At 47.2% G+C, this 20,866-nt stretch overlaps 2 protein-coding genes across 24 annotated transcripts in view; one reads left to right on the forward strand and one right to left on the reverse strand.

The window, feature by feature from the left end:
• Positions 1 to 20,866, forward strand: part of ank2b (ankyrin 2b, neuronal) — a 1,110,754-nt gene that overhangs the window by 74,083 nt on the left and 1,015,805 nt on the right. The gene's annotated exons all lie outside the window — the stretch shown is intronic.
• LOC119963304 (aldo-keto reductase family 1 member C23-like protein) lies at positions 8,393 to 9,541 on the reverse strand. The gene is given in 2 exon segments (XM_038792227.1): positions 8,393 to 8,753; positions 8,756 to 9,541. Coding segments are annotated over 2 exon segments (978 nt in total). The 5' UTR covers positions 9,522 to 9,541; the 3' UTR covers positions 8,393 to 8,541.

A 20,866-nucleotide genomic window follows, 5' to 3' on the forward strand; every position in this document is an offset into this window, starting at 1 on the left:
TGCGCGCTGCCTGCTTCAATGGAACTGAGCACAGAGTAATTTCAAATTGTAACTCGAGCATCAAGGGGAACAAGCCAATTTTTACCTTTCAATTTTTAACTTAAATACATTTTCTCCCCTGTCTGAAACATCAAAATACCAAACCATACATTCCTAGTGTCATTTTAGGTAGGAATATACTTGCAAGATTATCTCTACTAACAGGCAGATGTCTTAGAAAATAAAACCTCTCTGCCTATCTCACTGATCCAGATTTGAGCTTCTGATTTGCTTATTCCAGAGAGGGGGAGGGGAGAGACAATGGGCACAGATTCCTGTTTTTGGCGGGTTGAGAAGTGTGTTTATTGGCACCAGCAGGGCTGAGAAACATAGCGATACTGAACGGAAATTTGCCGGGTTTTTTTTTGTCTTCGGCGAGGAATTTCCCACCGAGGCCGCACTTACCTTATTTCCTGCACTCAGTGCACGAAGACGAGACGTGGATCGGGCACCATTTTTAAGTGCCACCCTGATCTTTCAATCCCCCTCATCCACCCCTTCGTGGCCTCCGGATCCCCCATCCCACCTCACCCAACATACCTTTCAGGGGGTCCTCAAACATCCCCCTGACTCCCACCTCTTAAGGGCAAGGCACCCCCGGGCCCGATCCCTGGCACAAGCAGCCTGGGCACTTTGGGGTGCCAGGCTGGCAGTGTCAAGCTGCCCAGGTGCCAGGATACCCAACTACCTGGGGGGGGGGGGGGGGAGGGGAGGGGTCTGATGCTCTGGTAGACTCCCCCGCCCAGGTGTTGTTACACCTGGTCTATGTTTGTGTGGACCAGTACTAAACGACATCCCAGCGAGGTCTCCCAGATGAGGCCGTTAGTTCCCGGCCTCGGGAGAATACGACACAAATATATTTAAATCAGCCAATCTGGATCTCTCCCAGCGAGGGTGAGATTCAGATCGCAAGATCTCGTTAAATCCTGCGAGGCGTTTAAAGCGTCGCCAATCTCGTCAATGGCCTCTCGTGAGATTCAACAGCCTAGATGCGTCACCAAGTCGGGCACGACGAGGCCACTAAATCTCGCCCAACATCTGGACTCTGATATTTCTCTCATTTCTCTGTTGAGGATTGGCTCGTTGAGCTGCATTGTCGAATTGACAAAGTTCATTGGCATATTTAAAAACCATTATATTTCAATATTAAAAGTATGAATAGTCTCCTTCTATATGGTATGCATGAATACACACCTCTGTCAATTTGTCTCGTATTCCATCTAATTTGTGCGAAACAACCTTGCAGATAACTTGTGCTTCCCAGGGATTTAACCTTCTGTGTACAAAAACTATTTTCATAGCAACATAATCCTATAAATTAAACCAAAATTCTTTGCAGGCAAAATAATTAGCGAAAGAGGAAATGTGAACTTTTTTTGACACAGAGGATTGCTAGGATCTGGAACGCACTACCTCAGTGTGATGATAACAGATAACAAACGTTCAAAAGGTAATTGGAGTTGGATTTGTACGGTGAATGGGGACAATGCTGAGCTATGGGGTAGCTCTTGTAAAAGTTTGATTTAAAAAAAAACATAACTTGGTGCAAGAACCAAGGGTGGACAGGCCGCAGCCATGCTTGCTTGCCCAGTCGGGGGAGGGCAAAGGCCCTAACCGGGCTTATGAGGGAAATGGGAGGGGTGGACCCGTGGAGGTTCTTGCACTCGAAGGAGTGTGAATACTCGTTTTTCTCCTTGGTTCGCAAAGTTTATTTGAGCATAGTGTATTTATGGTAAGGAAGGCGTTGTTCACTGGGATTAGGGGATCAGAGTATTCAGCAATAGTGATCTCCGATCAGGCGCCGCATTAGATGGACGTGGTTCTGGAAAGTGGGTCGCTCAGAGGCCAGGGTGGAGAATGGATGTGGGGTTGCTGGTAAAAAGAGAAAAAAACATAATGTGGACATGACTGGCTGGGCCAGCATTTATGTAGGCCAGACCAGGTAAAGACAGCAGATTTCCAGTACCGGATGGATTTTCACAACAATGGTTTCATGGTCAAAATAGTCCCAATTTCTATTGAATTGAAATTTCACTATTTGCCATGGTGAGATTTGAACCCAGGTCCGCAGAACATTACACTGAATTTCTGGATGACTAGTCCAGTGATAATGCCACCATCTCTGCCTACAGGTACTCACAACCGAATTGATTCCAGTTCTGTGATATTTGATGATTGCACCTGCCAATATCCAATCTGGCATAACACAAGTATTGGAAAATATAGCGTAGAGAGTAATTATCCTTATCTATGCTCCTTTACCTACCCACCCACCCCTTACTGATGCATAACGTTTGCAACACATTATCTCAGCTGATAGCTGCCATTAATGCTAATTGTTTAACTTGCAAAGGAAAGGAAATTGCGATTATGACATAAAGAATTTCTTTGATTTGTTTCACACTGCCAATTGCAAAGTGATAGTGGTAAAACTAAGAGAGATTTGTTCTGTTTACAAAACTATAAAACACCGGTTAAAAGCAGGACATAAAAGTGCAATTATTTTGCTCCTCGGAGTCACTTAACAGAGTAGTTTAGCAAAATGTAATTTTGATAAATTTAAAAATAAAAGCCATAAGTTAACTTGAGTATTGGGCACCTGTAGTTTCCAACCACACACGTGACACACCAGTTTAATTTAGTTATGCTTGAACCTATTGCAGAGCTAGAAATACAACGCAGTAACTTGCTATGATGAAATTGATTAATGAAAAAGTCTGATGTAATTCATTTCATTTCATAATGCACCTCTTTCTAACAGATACATATGCAGCTACTCTTTCTGTATGTCTAAATAAGCAACAAGTAGAAATTTGCACTTGTTTTTGGATGTAATATTCACAGGGAGAAATTCATAAACTGTTCGTTCTGCTGAAAAAAGCTGAAAATCAGTATGACAGGCTTACATTTCTGTCACAAGTTGCCTCGGTCTCAGCAATGATTGAAGGTGAAACCTGCCAGGTGTATGTGATGATGAGCCTCACTGCTTTTCAGTCACAAGCAGCACCTGGAGGTAAGCAGCACCTGGAGGCAAGCACCAGTGCAGCTGGCTGCAGCACCATCAGAGCAACAACAGCTTAAGCAACAACTAGCTAAGGTAAAGTTGCCATAGTCCCAATTGACCATGGGTCTACCCCTCCCATTTCCCCTTTGAGAGGGAGAGCTGACTGGTGGTGGTTTATCCTGAGGATCACTACACCTCCGGCGAGGGGCAAGGTTGGGAAGGTGGGACCTTCATGAATAACCTCAGCTGGTACAGGAATTGAACTTGCGCTGCTGGCCTCAGTCTGCATCATGAACCAGCTGTTTAGCCAACTGAGCTAAACAGCCCCATGGGTGGCATTACTTATGTCTTTACTAGCTATCTAGGGAGCTGCCAAGGCTCATTCATTCTATGGTAGTCACACCTCTCACTTCTCCACAGTGCATCAGGGGCTGGCTCCTAGGAGAGAAGGGCTATCATCTAACGACGTAGATGATGGTTCCTGGAAGGAAGCCTTCCAGTAAACCAGCCGAGAGATACAACAAGAGCCACATGATCACAGGTAAATAGTAGAACAAGTCATTGAATTCCACAAGATGGTCTTCAGATGGCTCCGCAGATCCGGAGGTGCTGTTCAGTCTGTGCACCTGGGGTCTTCAGAATAGGAGCAGTCTGCTGTGCCCTTCACAACATTGCCTGCAGAGAGCAATTGACCTGTGGGAAGAGAAAGGCGTAGAAGATGTCAGATGGAGCCTTGGTGCCTGCAATTGCTCAATTGGCTGACAGAGAAACCCATAACAGCCAGGTATGCTTTTCTTAATACGTGAAATGGAATGTATATTGAGGATGGAATAAGAATATTTGTGGGAGATGAATGTGAGGGATGGGTGTGAGGTGGTAGTAGAATGAAGGTGAGTATTATAACTTTCCAAATATTGACTGGAAAAGATATAGTTCGAGTACATTAGATGGGTCGTTCTTTGTACAATGTGTGCAGGGGGGTTTCCTGACACAATATGTTGACAGGCCAACAAGAGGCGAGGCCACATTGGATTTGGTTTTGGGTAATGAACCAGGCCAGGTGTTAGATCTGGAGGTAGGTGAGCACTTTGGAAACAGTGACCACAATTCGGTGACCTTTACGTTAGTGATGGAAAGGGATAAGTATACCCCGCAGGGCAAGAGTTATAGCTGGGGGAAGGGCAATTATGATGCCATTAGACATGACTTAGGATGTGTAGGTTGGAGAAGTAGGCTGCAAGGGTTGGGCACACTGGATATGTGGAGCTTGTTCAAGGAACAGCTATTGCATGTTCTTGATAAGTACGTACCAGTCAGGCAGGGAGGAAGGGGTCGAGCGAGGGAACCGTGGTTTACCAAAGAAGTGGAATCTCTTGTTAAGAGGAAGAAGGAGGCCTATGTGAAGATGAGGCGTGAAGTTTCAGTTGGGGCGCTTGATAATTACAAGGAAGCGAGGAAGGATCTAAAGAGAGAGCTAAGACGAGCAAGGAGGGGACATGAGAAGTCTTTGGCAGGTAGGATCAAGGAAAACCCAAAGGCTTTCTATAGGTATGTCAGGAATAAAAGAATGACTAGGGTAAGAGTAGGGCCAGTCAAGGACAGTGGTGGGAAGTTGTGTGTGGAGGCTGAGGAGATAAGCGAGATGCTAAATGAATACTTTTCGTCAGTATTCACTCAGGAAAAAGATAATATTGTGGAGGAGAATGCTGAGACCCAGGCTATTAGAATAGATGGCATTGAGGTGCGTAGGGAAGAAGTGTTGGCAATTCTGGACAAGGTGAAAATAGATAAGTCCCCGGGGCCTGATGGGATTTATCCTAGGATTCTCTGGGAAGCCAGGGAAGAGATTGCTGAGCCTTTGGCTTTGATTTTTAGGTCATCATTGGCTACAGGAATAGTGCCAGAGGACTGGAGGATAGCAAATGTGGTCCCTTTGTTCAAGAAGGGGAGTAGAGATAACCCCGGTAACTATAGGCCGGTGAGCCTAACGTCTGTGGTGGGTAAAGTCTTGGAGAGGATTACAAAAGATACGATTTATAATCATCTAGATAGGAATAATATGATTAGGAATAGTCAGCATGGTTTTGTGAAGGGTAGGTCATGCCTCACAAACCTTATCGAGTTCTTTGAGAAGGTGACTGAACAGGTAGACGAGGGTAGAGCAGTTGATGTGGTGTATATGGATTTCAGTAAAGCGTTTGATAAGGTTCCGCACGGTCGGCTATTGCAGAAAATACGGAGGCTGGGGATTGAGGGTGATTTAGAGATGTGGATCAGAAATTGGCTAGTTGAAAGAAGACAGAGAGTGGTAGTTGATGGGAAATGTTCAGAATGGAGTTCAGTTACGAGTGGCGTACCACAAGGATCTGTTCTGGGGCCGTTGCTGTTTGTCATTTTTATAAATGACCTAGAGGAGGGCGCAGAAGGATGGGTGAGTAAATTTGCAGACGACACTAAAGTCGGTGGAATTGTAGACAGTGCGGAAGGATGTTGCAGGTTACAGAGGGACATAGATAAGCTGCAGAGCTGGGCTGAGAGGTGGCAAATGGAGTTTAATGTGGAGAAGTGTGAGGTGATTCACTTTGGAAAGAATAACAGGAATGCAGAATATTTGGCTAATGGTAAAATTCTTGGTAGTGTGGATGAGCAGAGGGATCTCGGTGTCCATGTACATAAATCCCTGAAAGTTGCCACCCAGGTTGATAGGGTTGTGAAGAAGGCCTATGGTGTGTTGGCCTTTATTGGTAGAGGGATTGAGTTCCGGAGCCATGAGGTCATGTTGCAGTTGTACAAAACTCTAGTACGGCCGCATTTGGAGTATTGCGTACAGTTCTGGTCGCCTCATTATAGGAAGGACGTGGAAGCTTTGGAACGGGTGCAGAGGAGATTTACCAGGATGTTGCCTGGTATGGAGGGAAAATCTTATGAGGAAAGGCTGATGGACTTGAGGTTGTTTTCGTTAGAGAGAAGAAGGTTAAGAGGTGACTTAATAGAGGCATACAAAATGATCAGAGGGTTAGATAGGGTGGACAGCGAGAGCCTTCTCCCGCGGATGGAGGTGGCTAGCACGAGGGGACATAGCCTTAAATTGAGGGGTAATAGATACAGGACAGAGTTCAGAGGTGGGTTTTTTACGCAAAGAGTGGTGAGGCCGTGGAATGCCCTACCTGCAACAGTAGTGAACTCGCCAACATTGAGGGCATTTAAAAGTTTATTGGGTAAGCATATGGATGATAAGGGCATAGTGTAGGTTAGATGGCCTTTAGTTTTTTTTTCCATGTCAGTGCAACATCTAGGGCCGAAGGGCCTGTACTGCGCTGTATCGTTCTATATGTGTTCAGATGCACAATTGAGGATCTGCCTGGAAAGAAAGGGGTGTAAGGTGTAGCGGTAAGAGGGGTGTTAGGCAGGAGAATGCTAGGGAGGTGGGCGAGTAATGCATGTCATCTGATAATCGTAAGACACTCACTTTTCCTGAGCTTTTCGGACACTGTTTCCAGGTCCTGGGCACCACCCTATTGCTGGTCACAGCCTCTGCAACTTCCAATCTCTCTGGCTAGCCTCTTGCTCCTGTACAGTGGAAAGAACACCTCTCTTCTGGCCCACACTGCCTCCGGTATTACCTCCAGGGAAGAGTTAGAGATCCTGAAGAGGGCAGTCTGCTCATATTTTCCGCTCATGCATTTACCTGTAATAGCATCAGGGGCTAGCTTTCCTGCAACCCCTGGGGCCCCTTCAAAATAGAGAGACTTTCTTCAGAGTGTGGGTTGTCACCACGCCCAGACTGTCGTTGGCTGAGAAACTCAGGAGTGGGATGGTACTGTTGTGGCTGAGTTAAGGAGCCATGGAAAGGCCGTTTGAAGGTTCTCAACCCATTACTGACCTCCTTGCTGAGTCAGTTACGAAGAAATTCCTGCCAATGTTTCCTCTGATTAATTTTAAATTTATCCCCCTCATGGCCAATGCACGTCTCTGGTTCTGATTTTTCTGACAAGATAGTTTATCTTGGTCCGCATTTCTAATTCATTTAGATTTGTAAAATCATATCACCTCTCAATCTTCTCCTTTCCAGTAAGAACATATTAAATTTGTGTAATACTCTTCACAATTCACCCCTCCATTCCCTCAATCTGTCCACTTGCTCTTTTCTGTATCTTCTTAATAGCTGCAAAATCCTTTTAGTATTGCGGTGAGCAGAACTGTACACAGTATTACCTATGTAATTGTGCCAATTATTTATAAAGTCACAGGATTGTCTCAGTATTTTGCCTCAGTACCAATCTTTTAACACATCCCAACATCTAATTTACTGCATCCATTGACATCAAACATTGACAATTAATTGAAACTATTGTAGCAATAAGGACCCTCAGAACTTCATCGTTTTCCATGTACATTATATTTTGCTATGTATGTCTTCAGGGATTCTTTGTCCCCATGCAGAGGTGGACATGATACCTGTCCTTTGTACCAACCGACTGCTGCTGTGTTCACCTCTCCGCTCTTGCTCGGGTGGCCAGGCCTCAACCCTCGACGACCATGTGTGCTCTTGACTAGCTGCCTGACTGTTGGCTATCTGGCCTGTTCTTTCTGGCTTGCTGCTTGCCTACCCTCTTCAGCCCTGGCCTGGATGTTGAGAATCACTGCCTTGCTCCCCTCAATGGCTGTAGGCTAGTGCTTCCTCATCTTGTTGAAGGATTTGTAGGCTCGCGCCCTGATGTTAGGTTGCCAACCTCACTTTTGCCTCGGGCTGCCCTCCAAACTCAATGCCAGAAATCTGGCTGCTGCTTTGCAGTGCTTTACTCAAGTGAAAATTAAAGACCTTCACACCAATTCGGGAGATCCTGTCTGAACTGCTCAAAGTCTCCATCATCTCTCAACATCTGGCAAATTGTTTTCCCATTCTAAAGAGGACTCCACCAATCAGAGCCCAATGTTGTCCTGTATTACCTGCTGATGGGTCAAGAACTTCAAATGAACCTGTCAGCAAATTGAGAGCTACCAAGGCTCTGATTGATGTTCACCTGGTGTTCCCATCACAACAGTCAACTCTCTGCATGGGGCCCCCCATTGGCCAGGACCCCTGCCCTGCAGCGCTGTGTGTTTCATTGAAAATCTGCCTTTGTCCACAGCTGAAAAGTGTTGTATATTTCTACATTTAATTTCATATCCCCGCCATCCCATTCCCGCGCTTTTTCAAGCCATCCTGTTCAACTGTGGAGTTATACCTTTGCATAATATGTAAATTTAGCTATTATTCCTGCCTGGCTCTAAATCATTTATGAATATATTAAACAAGAGGTCCGTAAACAGGCCCCTGTAGGACTTCACTGGTAACATGATCCCAGGTTTTTTTTTTAAATGTTGAATAATGCTCAGACTTTATTCATCCAAGTAACATATCTGCTCCGAGGAGACTACGTTTTGATCCTGGCCTGTCCCATTTGGAAAGTTGATTCCTCTTTTAGATACTCCGTTTCCCCCACTTGCTGATCTCATCAATATTCATCATGGAATGGATACTTGGGATGGTCAGTAAACTGTTTCATCGTTATGTATCGGCAGTTTCTGTTTATCCCATCAACCGCTTTCATCTCTTCATCAGTTAGCTGGAAGTCAAAGATCTCTCTGTTCTGCTTCATCCGCCCAAGATTGAAACTCTTCGGAATAACCACTACACCACGTTGCACCTGATAGCGCAGGGCGATTTAGCTGGGGATTTGTTGTGTTTTTCATCATTCTTTTTCAGCTCCAGATCGTTCAGAACGATGGGGTTTTCTGGGTCGAACCACTTTGGGTCTTTTGATGTTCCCAAGGGACTATAACATACGACAACAATATTTTTGGAATTACAATATTTCAGCATTTTGTTCTGGTTCAAATATGGGTGACATTCAACCTGATTACACACCGGCTTGTATTTCAGGTTGGGCATCTTCAGGATCATCTCAAGTTGGTTATGGTTGAAGTTGGACACTCCTATAGACCGCACCAGGCCGGCATCCTTGCAGCTTTCCATAATCACCCAAGTTGCACAGATATCCACATCGTCCAGAAGAATCTTTCCATTTGCGTCCTCAGGAAACAAGTCCTTTTCACTTGGCTTCAATCCCATAGGCCAGTGCACAACATACAGATCAACGTAGTCCAACTTCAGATTTTTCAATGTTGTCTCAAGGCCTTTCCGGACCAGGGCAGGAGAAAGATAGGTCATCCATAGCTTGCTGGTATAGAAGGCGTCTTCCCGCTTCACCGTCCCATCAGCAATCTTTGCCCGAATAGCCTCGCCAACTTCATCTTCATTGCCATACATGAAGGCTCCATCTAAATGGCGGTACCCAATTTCAATGGCAGCCTTCACAGCTTTTATGGTCTCACCTTTAACGGGCTTTTCCATGGAACTTGTTCCCAGGCCCAAGATCGGGATACTCTTCCCGTCACTGAAGGGGAGACGTTGCTGCACTGTCACTTCACCCATCCCTGTGAGAGTTTTCAACATGATCCCAGGTTGATGACACTCATTGCAGCGCCACCCTTTTGGGGTTTCTTGGTCAACCACTTACATCTATTGTGACATATTTCCCACAATGTACATCAAATGCACTGATCTGACGTTTCACTTTAGCTACCTTTTTCAACATTTCTTAAAACTCTTTTTGTGTGGAGAACCATTTTACTGCCATTAAAAGCAAAACAAAGAAATCAAGGATAACAGATATTAGAGATTATAACCACTTTTAAAAATGAAACCTCAAGTGCTTTAGGAAGAGAAGTTTAAATTTTCCATAATTTATGAAGTCCATTTTATCGAGACTCACTCAAAATTTTCAAGTTCCAGTTCCCGCCTCATTTCTTTTTGCTGATGTGACTAATTGTTGCTTTAAATAAACATTTATATATTGTTGTATTTGTACTGACTTTGGCACACCAGTTAGGTATGAAACAATTAACATTTATTTGCAACATACTATCTTACAGAGTCTTTGCAGCTTTGTGTCTGCCAGTCAGTGTCCAGAATCGATCTGAGGCAAAGGTTTTTCCCCTTTTTGGTTTTCCCGGATCTATTCGCAAATCGCCCGTTAAAGGGTCCAGACACCACAGTGTTATTACATTCTTTTCCCAGCGCACAGATGTAATAGCAACAGTGAATTTCCCATGGTGAAATGGGATTCAAGCTGGCAGGCAGAAGTGGGGGGAAGGGGGCGTGGGGAATGACAAATTATGCTGCTCATAATTTTGCCAGCAGTGTGCATACTTTATAAAATTAATTTAGAGTACCCTATTCATTTTTTTAGAAAACTCCAAAGTGTATCATGGAGTTCACCTGACCCACAACTTTTAATAGATTTTGGTTATGGGGAGCACAAGGGCCCACTTCACAGGTGTGATGTAACAGAGAACTAAAAGTATTTTTAAACAAAAACAATGTTTATTCTATGAATCCAGAAACAGGTATTATTTTGAAATCATCAATCAGCTGAATACATTGTTTAGATTGCAGGGAGAGAGATCATAATATCTTCCTGCTGTGAATGCAGCTCTCCAACTCTGAAAATGAAACTAAACACACTGCTGCTCCCAGCTCAAAAACAAAAGTAAAAGACAGACAGACAGACAGCCCAGCTCCACCCACACACTGACATCACTGCAGCTATTTGATAAAACACACTTTTCCTAAAGGACTCTCACACGACACCTTCCCCCCCCCCCGAAAAAAAATAAACCATCAACTTTAAGATGGTTTCATTTTTCACCTTTTCATTTCCTTTAAGAAATATTGACAGTGAATATACATTTTTTTTTAAACAAAACAAACGATGCACACATTTATAATAACATAGTCCATTTCAGTTCTTCTTCCTCCAACTGGAATCCCTCTTGATTGACAGTCTCTTTGGACAAGAAGGTCCCTACACGATCCATCCATTTCTCTATGTCTCGGGATTTTTCTTTAAACTTTAGTTCAATCCGGTCACAGAGGCCCTTGTAATTCTCCAACACATTGTTTAACACAGCCTTCAGGCCGTCAAATGCTGTCCACTGAAATTTTCGACATTTCTTCAGTAAGTCCGTCAGTGGAGCAACCACACTGCTAAAATTTGGCACTAATTTTCGGTAAAATCCACTCATGCCAAGATATCGCATTATTTCCCTTTGTCTTGAGGGTATTAGAAACTCCCCAATAAATTTTGTTTTCACATACCGTGGGACCATCCGACCCTGTCCGATTGTATGGCCCAGGAAAGTGACTTGGGCTTTCCAAATTCACTTTTGGCTAGGTTTACCATCAAACCCGCCTCCTGAAGTCGATCGAATAACTCCATCAGGTGCTTTAAATGCTCCTTCCATGTATGACTGAAAATTACCAGATCGTCGATCTATACCGCACAATTGGGTAATCCTGAAACAACTTTGTTAGTTATGTTATGGGCCAGGGTTTAGAGAACCCCAAAGTGTACCATAGTGTTCATCTGACCCACAACTTTTAATAGATTGGAGCTCACGGCCCACTCAACAGGTGTGGTACAGCACAAATGGAGAAGTATTTTTTAAAGCAAAACTGTTTATTCTATGAACTCAAGTTAATCTTAACCTTTTTAAAACATAGTGAACATATTAGCAACCATCAATTCAAATACAACCCTCAAAGAATACAACAGTAAGTAATCCGTAAGCTGTCCTTTTAACATCCAGAAGACTTTAAAAAAACCCTTTAAACAGAAGCTCATCCGGTTAAAATCACTACTGTTATTAGTTTTAAATCACCAAAGGGTCGATTTACATTTTTTAGATTACAGAGAGAGAGACTAATACCCCTTCTGGCTGTGACTATAGCTGTCCAGCTCTGAAAATAGGGGCTGGTTTAGCTCACTCGGCTAAATCGCTGGCTTTTAAAGCAGACCAAGCAAGCCAGCAGCGCGGTTCAATTCCCGTACCAGCCTCCCCGGACAGGCGCCGGAATGTGGCGACTAGGGGCTTTTCACAGTAACTTCATTGAAGCCTACTCGTGACAATAAGCGATTTTCATTTCATTTTCATTTCATTTCAAATGAAACCAAAACACACCCTGTTTTAACAGCCTAAAATGAAAGTAAAAAGCTGACAGACAGCCCAGCTCCACCCACTCTCTGATGTCACTGCAGTAATAAGCACCCATTTCTTAAAGTTACTCCCACTACAGATATTTATATACATACCCATTTATAAACACCCATTTCTTAAAGGTACTCTCACATGACACCTCCCCCCAAGAACAAAAAATAAGTGATCAACTTCTAGATGGTTTCATTTTTCACCTTTTCACTAGCCTTTAAGAAATGCACACAGTAAATATACTTTTTTGTTTAAAAAAAAAACAACACACGCAACTCGGTATAATAAAACACTCCATTTTTGTTCTTCCTCCAACTGGAATCCCTCTTGATTGACAGTCTCTTTGAACAAGATGGTCTCGGCACTATCCATCCATTTCTCTACGCCTCGGCATGTCTCTTTTTAAAGTCAGATACTTTAGTTCAATCTGACCACAGAGTCCCTTGTAATTCTCCAACACAGGAGCATTGGCTATCACAGCTTTCAGGCAGTCAAATGCCTGTCGAAAGTCCGCTGTCCACTGAAATGTTCGATGTTTCTTCAGCAAGTCCATCAGTGGAGCAACCACGCTAGAAAAACTTTTCACAAATGTCCGATCAAATCCACTCATGCCAAGAAATCGCATTATTTCCCTTTGTCTTGAGGGTATTGGAAACTCCTCAATAACTGTTGGTTTCACATCCCGTGTGACCATTCGACCCAGTTCGATTGTATGACCAAGGAAAGTGACGGGCTTTTCCAAATTCACTTTTGGCTCGGTTTACTACCAAACCTGCCTCCTGAAGTTGATCGAATAACTCCATCAGATGTTTTAAATGTTCTTTCCATGTTTGGCTGAAAATTACCAGATCGTCGATGTATACCGCACAATTGGGTATTCCTGAAACAACTTTGTTAGTTAACCGTTGAAATGTGGCTGGTGCGTCTTTCATACCAAATGGCATAACTTTGAATAGGTATATACCATCTGGAGTCACAAAAGCTGAAATTCCTTTGCCCTTTCAGATAAAGATACCTGCCAGTAACATTTTGGAAATAAAAGCTGATTGTCCCACTTTCTCAATGCAATCCTCCAAACGTGGGATAGGATAAGAGTCCGTTCTTGTAACTGCATTAACCTTTCTATAGTCCACACAAAACCGTTGGGTACTGTCTGGTTTTTGTACCATCACTATGGGTGAGCTCCATTGGCTGCAACCCACTTCAGTTATGCCATTTTTAAGCATACTCTCAATCTCTTTGTTAACCTGTACCAATTTTAAATGGTTACGTCTGTATGGATGTTGTTTGATCGGAACAGCATTTCCCACATCTACATCATGTATAGCCATTTTAGTACTTCCCAATTTATCTCCACAAACTTGCCCATGTGATATCAATAACTTTTCACGTCAGTTCGTTTTTCCTCTGGAAGGTAACTCAACAATTTAACCCAAATTAAAAAATAAATAAATTTGGAGTACCCAATTCATTTTTTCCAATTAAGGGGCAATTTAGCGTGGCCTATACACCGACCTTGCACATCTTTAGGTTGTGGGGGCGAAACCCACGCAAACACGGGGAGAACGTGCAAACATCACACCGACAGTGAATTTATCCCTTAAGAACAACCTCGTTTTCCAATTTAATTTGAGGTATGTCAAATTCACAGTCATCTGGATTTGGTTCGTCACTTTGAGTTATAATCAGGGGACTTCCGGTTGCGGCTATGACCAGCTAAGTCGCACATTTGGCAGCTCCTGCGACAAAGGTGTTTAAGGGCCGATTGGAGGGCCCCGACGGTACTGTAAAGACGAATCCCGGTGGGGGAAGGCTCCCTGAGGAGAGTGAGACCAACTTTATGGTCGGTACTCGGAGTGGGGCGACAAAAAAAGCGGCAGCAGCTCCCCGAAAAAAGCGGGGGAAGAGGACCAAAATGGCGGCCGGTGGCGCACTAGAAGATTGGAGAAAATGGGCGGAGGAGCAGCAGGCCGCTCTCCTCCGGTGTTTTACGGAGCTGAAAGTGGAACTCTTAGAGTCCATGAACGCGACGACCACAAGGCTGATGGGGCCCCGGGCGACCCAAGAGGCGTCGATAAGAGAGCTGCAGCAGGAGATGACTGCAAGGGAGGAGGAGGCCACGGTCCTCGTGGGAAAGGTGGAGGTGCACGAGGCACTCCACCTGAAATGGCAGAGCCGCTTTGAGGAGCTGGACACTCGAATGAGGTGGAAGAACTTGAGGATCCTGGGCCTAGCAGAAGGCCTGGAGGGGCCTGATCTCCCGAAATATGTAGCGGAGATGCTGAGCTCCCTGATGGGAGAGGGGGCCGGTCCATCGCCCCTGGAGCTGGAAGAAGCATATCGGGTCATGGCTAGGCGGCCTAGGGCGAACGAGCCCCCGAGGGCGGTGCTGGTGCGATTCCAGCGTCTCTGTGATCGGGAGAAAGTGCTGAGGTGGGCCAAGAGGGAGAAAAGCAGCAAATGGGAGAATTCGACGGTGCGGATATATCAGGACTGGAGTGCGGAGGTGGCAAAGCGGCGGGCCCGGTTTAACCGGACGAAGGCGGTGCTGCACGCAAAGAGGATCAAGTTCGGAATGCTGCAGCCAGCGCGCTTGTGGGTCACCTACAAGGACCAGCACCATTACTTTGAGACCCCAGAGGAGGCATGGACTTTTGTTCGGGAGGAAAAGCTGGACCTGAACTAGAACTTGGGAACGCCGGCGGCCGAGGCCGCCCGAGTACCCTTGACTGATCAAGTGGCCCATGTCTTTCTTAGGCCAGGTCGGAACTTGGTTAAAGTTGATGGATCGTTTGGTTTCTTTGAAACTTGTGTTATGGGGGGTTTCTTTGTTCCTTTTTGTGTGTCTCTTCCCGTTGCCAACTTCCCTTAATTATTGTTGTTGTAGGGGGGGCTTTTTTACTGTTTTTTGATCTGTTCTTTAAGGGTTATGGTTACTGTTCTGTTCGATGGAGGGTGATGGTTAAATACGTTATTATTGGGTAGTTATTTAGTTATTTAGTTATGCAGGCATAGTTATGTATTTATGTATTTATTTGAGATTTGTTATTTATATTGTTATATTGTTAAGTTGGGGAGGCGGGACGGGGGGGTGCAAGTTGGTTATGCGTGTTTTCTTTTTCTCTTTTTTCTTCCTCTCGTTTTAAGGGGGCTTTTTTATGGGCTTGGATGGGGACGGGGGTGGAATTGAAGATGGCGGGGTAGGGTGTGGCCGGGCGAAAGCGCGGGCTTTCCCCTGTTTCCCGCGCGCGGGACGGAGGAAGGGGGAGGAGAGAAGAGTGGGGTGTGGCCAGCAATGGCGGCTTTTCCCGCGCTGAAGCGGGGTCAGAGAGGGATGGCAAGGGGGGGGAGGCCCCTCCCCCCCCACATCGGGAGGAGTCGGAGTGTGGCAGGGGCAGCCGGGTCAGCGAAAACCAGCTGACTCTCGGGAGTACGATGGTGGATACACCGCGGCTAGGAGGGGTCCTAGCCAGGGGGGGGGGGGGGGGGGGGGGGGAAGGGGGGTTAGGGGGGGATACCGGGTTGCTGCTGGAAAGGCCGAGGACGGGAAGGGAAGAACGGGAGGAGAGAGGGGGGGGGCCATCGCCATGGGGAAAGGGTCAGAAGGGGAGGGTCGACCCGGGGCGAACAGGGGACAGGACATGGCTAATAGACAGGGGAAAGGGACGGGTCGCTCCGCGACCCGGTTGATTACTTGGAACGTGAGGGGGCTGAATGGGCCGGTCAAGAGATCAAGGGTTTTTTCACACCTAAAGGGACTGCAGGCGGATGTGGCAATGTTGCAGGAGACTCACTTGAGAGTAATAGACCAGGTACGCCTGAGAAGGGGGTGGGTGGGACAGGTGTTCCACTCAGGCTTGGACGCAAAGAACCGGGGGGTGGCGATTTTGGTGGGAAAGAGGGTGTCGTTCGTGGCGGCGCAGGTGGTAGCAGATAAGGAGGGTAGGTACGTGATGGTGAAGGGTAGGCTGCAGGGAGAGAATGTGGTGCTGGTAAATGTATATGCCCCGAATTGGGATGACGCGGGTTTTATGAGGCGCCTGTTGGGCCTCATTCCGGGTCTGGAGGCAGGGGGCCTGATCATGAGGGGGGACTTCAATACAGTGCTCGACCCTGGGCTGGACAGATCGAGTTCCAGGACGAATAGGAGGCCGGCAGCGGCAGAGGTGCTAAGGGGGTTCATGGAGCAGATGGGGGGGGGTAGACCCTTGGAGATTTGGCAGGCCAAGGGCGAGGGAGTATTCTTTTTTCTCCCACGTCCACAGGGTGTACTCCAGAATAGACTTTTTTGTACTGAGCAGGGGGCTGATTTCGAGAGTGCAGGACACGGAGTACTCGGCCATTGCGATTTCGGACCATGCACCACACTGGGTAGAGGTAGAACTGGGGGAAGCACGGGACCAGCGCCCGTTGTGGCGCCTGGATGTGGGGCTGCTGGCGGACGATGAGGTGTGCGGAAGGGTCCGGAAGGGCATTGAGAGATATCTGGGCACGAACGACACGGGCGAGGTGAAGGTGGGGGTAGTCTGGGAGGCCCTGAAAGCAGTGATCAGAGGAGAGCTGATCTCCATAAGGGCACACAGAGAAAAGAAGGAGAGGCAGGAGAGGGAGAGACTGGTGGGGGAACTTATAGAAGTGGACAGGAGATATGCGGAGACACCAGAGGAGGGGCTGTTGAGGGAGCGGCGCAGTTTACAGGCCCAGTTTGACCTACTGACCACTAGGAAGGCGGAGACGCAATGGAGAAGGGCACAGGGCGCGGTCTATGAGTACGGGGAAAAGGCGAGCAGGATGCTAGCACACCAGCTGCGCAAGCGAGATGCAGCCAGAGAGATTGGGGGAGTGAGAGAGAAGGGAGGGAACGTAGTGCAGAAGGGGCAAGAGGTGAACGGGGTCTTCAGGGATTTCTACAGGGAATTGTACCGGTCTGAGCCGCCCAGGAGGAGGGGGGGAATGGAGAACTTCCTCGATAGATTGAGGTTCCCAAAGGTCCAGGAGGAACGGGTGGAGGGGCTGGGGGCGCCGATAGAGCTGCAGGAGCTAGTTAAAGGGATAGGCCAGATGCAGGCGGGGAAGGCGCCGGGGCCGGATGGGTTCCCGGTGGAATTTTATAAGAAGTATGTGGACTTGGTGGGTCCAGTGCTGGTGCGAGCCTTCAATGAGGCGCGAGAGGGGGGGGCTCTGCCCCCGACAATGTCACAGGCCCTGATCTCCTTGATCCTGAAGCGGGACAAAGACCCTGTACAGTGCGGGTCCTACAGGCCTATCTCCCTCTTGAATGTAGATGCCAAACTGTTGGCAAAGGTCCTGGCAACCAGAATAGAGGATTGTGTGCCAGGGGTAATCCATGAGGACCAGACGGGGTTCGTAAAGGGACGACAACTTAACACAAATGTCCGGAGACTGTTGAATGTGATTATGATGCCAGCAGTGGAGGGGGAGGCTGAGATAGTGGTAGCACTGGATGCGGAGAAGGCATTCGATAGGGTGGAGTGGGAATACCTGTGGGAGACGCTGGAACGGTTTGGGTTTGGGGAGGGATTTATCAAGTGGGTGAAGCTGCTGTATTCGGCCCCGATGGCGAGTGTGGTTACAAACGGGAGGAGGTCAGAGTATTTTGGGCTCCATCGAGGTACCAGGCAGGGATGCCCCCTATCCCCCTTACTATTTGCATTAGCGATTGAACCGTTGGCGATGGCACTGAGGTGTTCAGGGGGGTGGAGAGGACTGACAAGGGGAGGGGAGGAACATCGAGTATCACTCTATGCGGATGATTTGTTGTTATATGTGGCGGACCCGGAAGGGGGAATGCCGGAGGTAATGGAAATACTAGCGGAGTTTGGGGACTTTTCGGGATATAAATTAAATGTGGGTAAAAGTGAGGTCTTTGTGATACACCCGGGAGATCAGGGGGAGGGAATTGGGCGGCTCCCCTTTAAGAGAGCAGTAAAGAGCTTCAGGTACTTGGGGGTGCAGGTGGCAAGGAACTGGGGGACCCTCCACAAGCTGAACTTTTCAAGGCTGGTGGAGCAGATGGAGGAGGAGTTCAAGAGGTGGGACATGGTACCGCTGTCGCTAGCAGGGAGGGTGCAGTCAGTCAAAATGACGGTCCTCCCGAGGTTCTTGTTTCTGTTCCAGTGCTTGCCCATCTTTCTCCCCAGGGCCTTCTTCAAGAAGGTAACTAGCAGCATTATGGGCTATGTGTGGGCACATGGCACCCCTAGAGTGAGAAGGATTTTCTTGGAACGGAGTAGGGACAGTGGAGGATTAGCGCTACCCAATCTTTCCGGATACTACTGGGCGGCGAACGCATCGATGGTGCGCAAGTGGGTGATGGAGGGGGAGGGGGCAGCTTGGAAACGTATGGAGAGGACGTCCTGCGGCAATACAAGCCTGGGGGCGCTAGTAACGGCACCATGGCCGCTCCCCCCCACAAGGTATACCACAAGTCCGGTAGTGGCGGCCACCCTTAAAATCTGGGGGCAGTGGAGGCGACACAGGGGGGAAGTGGGGGGTCTGATGGCGGCGCCACTGAGAGGGAACCACAGATTTGTCCCGGGGAACACTGGCGGGGGATTCCAGAGCTGGCACAGGGCGGGCATCAGGCAACTGAGGGACATGTTCATAGAGGGGAGGTTTGCGAGCCTGGGAGAGCTGGAGGAGAAATTTGAGCTCCCCCCGGGGAACACGTTTAGATACCTGCAGGTGAAGGCATTTGCCAGACGACAGGTGGAAGGATTTCCCTTGCTTCCCGATAGAGGGGTGAGTGATAGGGTGCTGTCAGGGGTCTGGGTCGGAGAAGGGAAGGTCTCGGACATCTACAAAATAATGCAGGAGGTGGAGGAGGTATCGATAGAGGAGCTGAAAGACAAGTGGGAAGCGGAGCTGGGAGAGCAGATAGAAGATGGGACATGGGCGGATGCCCTAGAGAGGGTCAATTCGTCGTCGTCGTGCGCAAGGTTGGGCCTCATCCAATTTAAGGTGCTGCACAGAGCCCATATGACGGGGACTAGGATGAGTCGGTTCTTCGGGGGTGAGGACAGGTGTGTTAGGTGTTCGGGAAGCCCTGCGAACCATGTACATATGTTCTGGATGTGCCCGGCACTGGAAGAGTTCTGGGAGGGGGTGGCGGGGACGGTATCGAGAGTGGTGGGAACCAGGGTCAAACCAGGGTGGGGGCTAGCGATTTTTGGGGTTAGGGTGGAGCCAGGAGTACAGGAGGCAGGGGAGGCCGGAATATTGGCCTTTGCGTCCTTGGTAGCTCGGAGAAGGATCTTGATTCAGTGGAGGGACACAAGGCCACCAAGTGTTAACACCTGGTTAAACGACATGGCAAGCTTCATCCAATTGGAAAGAATCAAATTCGCCCTGAGAGGGTCGGTACAGGGGTTCTTCCGGCAGTGGCAGCCCTTCCTTGACTTTCTGGATCAGAGATAGGAACTGGAGGCCGAAACAGCAGCAACCCGGGGAGAAAGGGGGGGGGGGAAGGGAGGGGGGGGGATAGCAACGAAGGGAGCACGTCAGCGGGGGGTCGCGGGCAATGACTGCCCGAGGCCATCGGCAGAAAGGGAAAAACGGTTTGGTTGCTAGACTGGTAGCGCGGGGGGGGGGGGGGGGGGGGGGAGGGTGGGGGGGTGCGCGCGGGGGAGGGCGTGGGGAGGATTTTCCAGGGGGGGATTTGTTGTGTTATAATTTAAAATGTAGTAGGGGTAAATGTTTGTATCGAAAAATTTCAATAAAAATTATTTAAAAAAAAAAAAATAAATCATTAAAACCTCCTCCTTTTTCTCTCCTTCCCTTTCAAAGTATCTTTTAAGCATATTCACATGACACACTCGGTGAGTTTTCCTTCGATCTGGCGTTTTTACCACATAATTCATCTCACTTAATTTCCTTTCAATCTGATAAGATCCACAAAACCTTGCTTTTACAGGTTCACCTACCACTGGTAACAATACTAAAACTTTATCTCCACAGGCAAAACTACGAACTTTGGATTTCTTGCACCCGTTTCATCACATTTTGTTCAACTTTCAAGGGGCTGGTTTAGCTCACAAGGCTAAATCGCTGGCTTTTAAAGCAGACCAAGCAGGCCAGCAGCACAGTTCAATTCCCGTACCAGCCTCCCCGGACAGGCGCCGGAATGTGGCGACTAGGGGCTTTTCACAGTAACTTCATTGAAGTCTACTCGTGACAATAAGCGATTTTCATTTCATTTTCATTTCAAATGTTGTCTGGACAATTCACCTGCTCTATTTAATCGTTCCCTAAAATTTGACATGTAATCCAATAGTGTAATTTCCGGTTTCTCACTCACCAATTTTTCCTTAATCAATTTAAGTGGTCCTCTTATCTCATGACCAAAAGTTAGTTCAAAAGGTCTGAATTTGGTTGATTCTTTCGGTGTATCCCTAACTGCAAACAGTACGAATGGAATTCCTTTATCCCAATCCTCTGGATAATCTTGACAATAAGCCCTCAACACTGTCTTTAATGGCTGATGCCACCTTTCTAATGCTCCCTGCGATTCTGGATGGTACGCAGTTGATTTAAATTGTTTTATTCCTAAGCTATCCATAACTTCTTTTAATAACCTGGAGGTAAAATTTGATCCTTCATCCGACTGTATTTCTGTGGGTAGTCCATAGCTTGTAAAGGATTTAAGTAATTCCTCCACAACCTTTTCAGCTGTAATATTATGTACTGGAATGGCCTCTGGAAACCTAGTGG

This window comes from Scyliorhinus canicula, chromosome 3, assembly GCF_902713615.1.
Source record: "Scyliorhinus canicula chromosome 3, sScyCan1.1, whole genome shotgun sequence".
Taxonomy (NCBI): domain Eukaryota; kingdom Metazoa; phylum Chordata; class Chondrichthyes; order Carcharhiniformes; family Scyliorhinidae; genus Scyliorhinus; species Scyliorhinus canicula.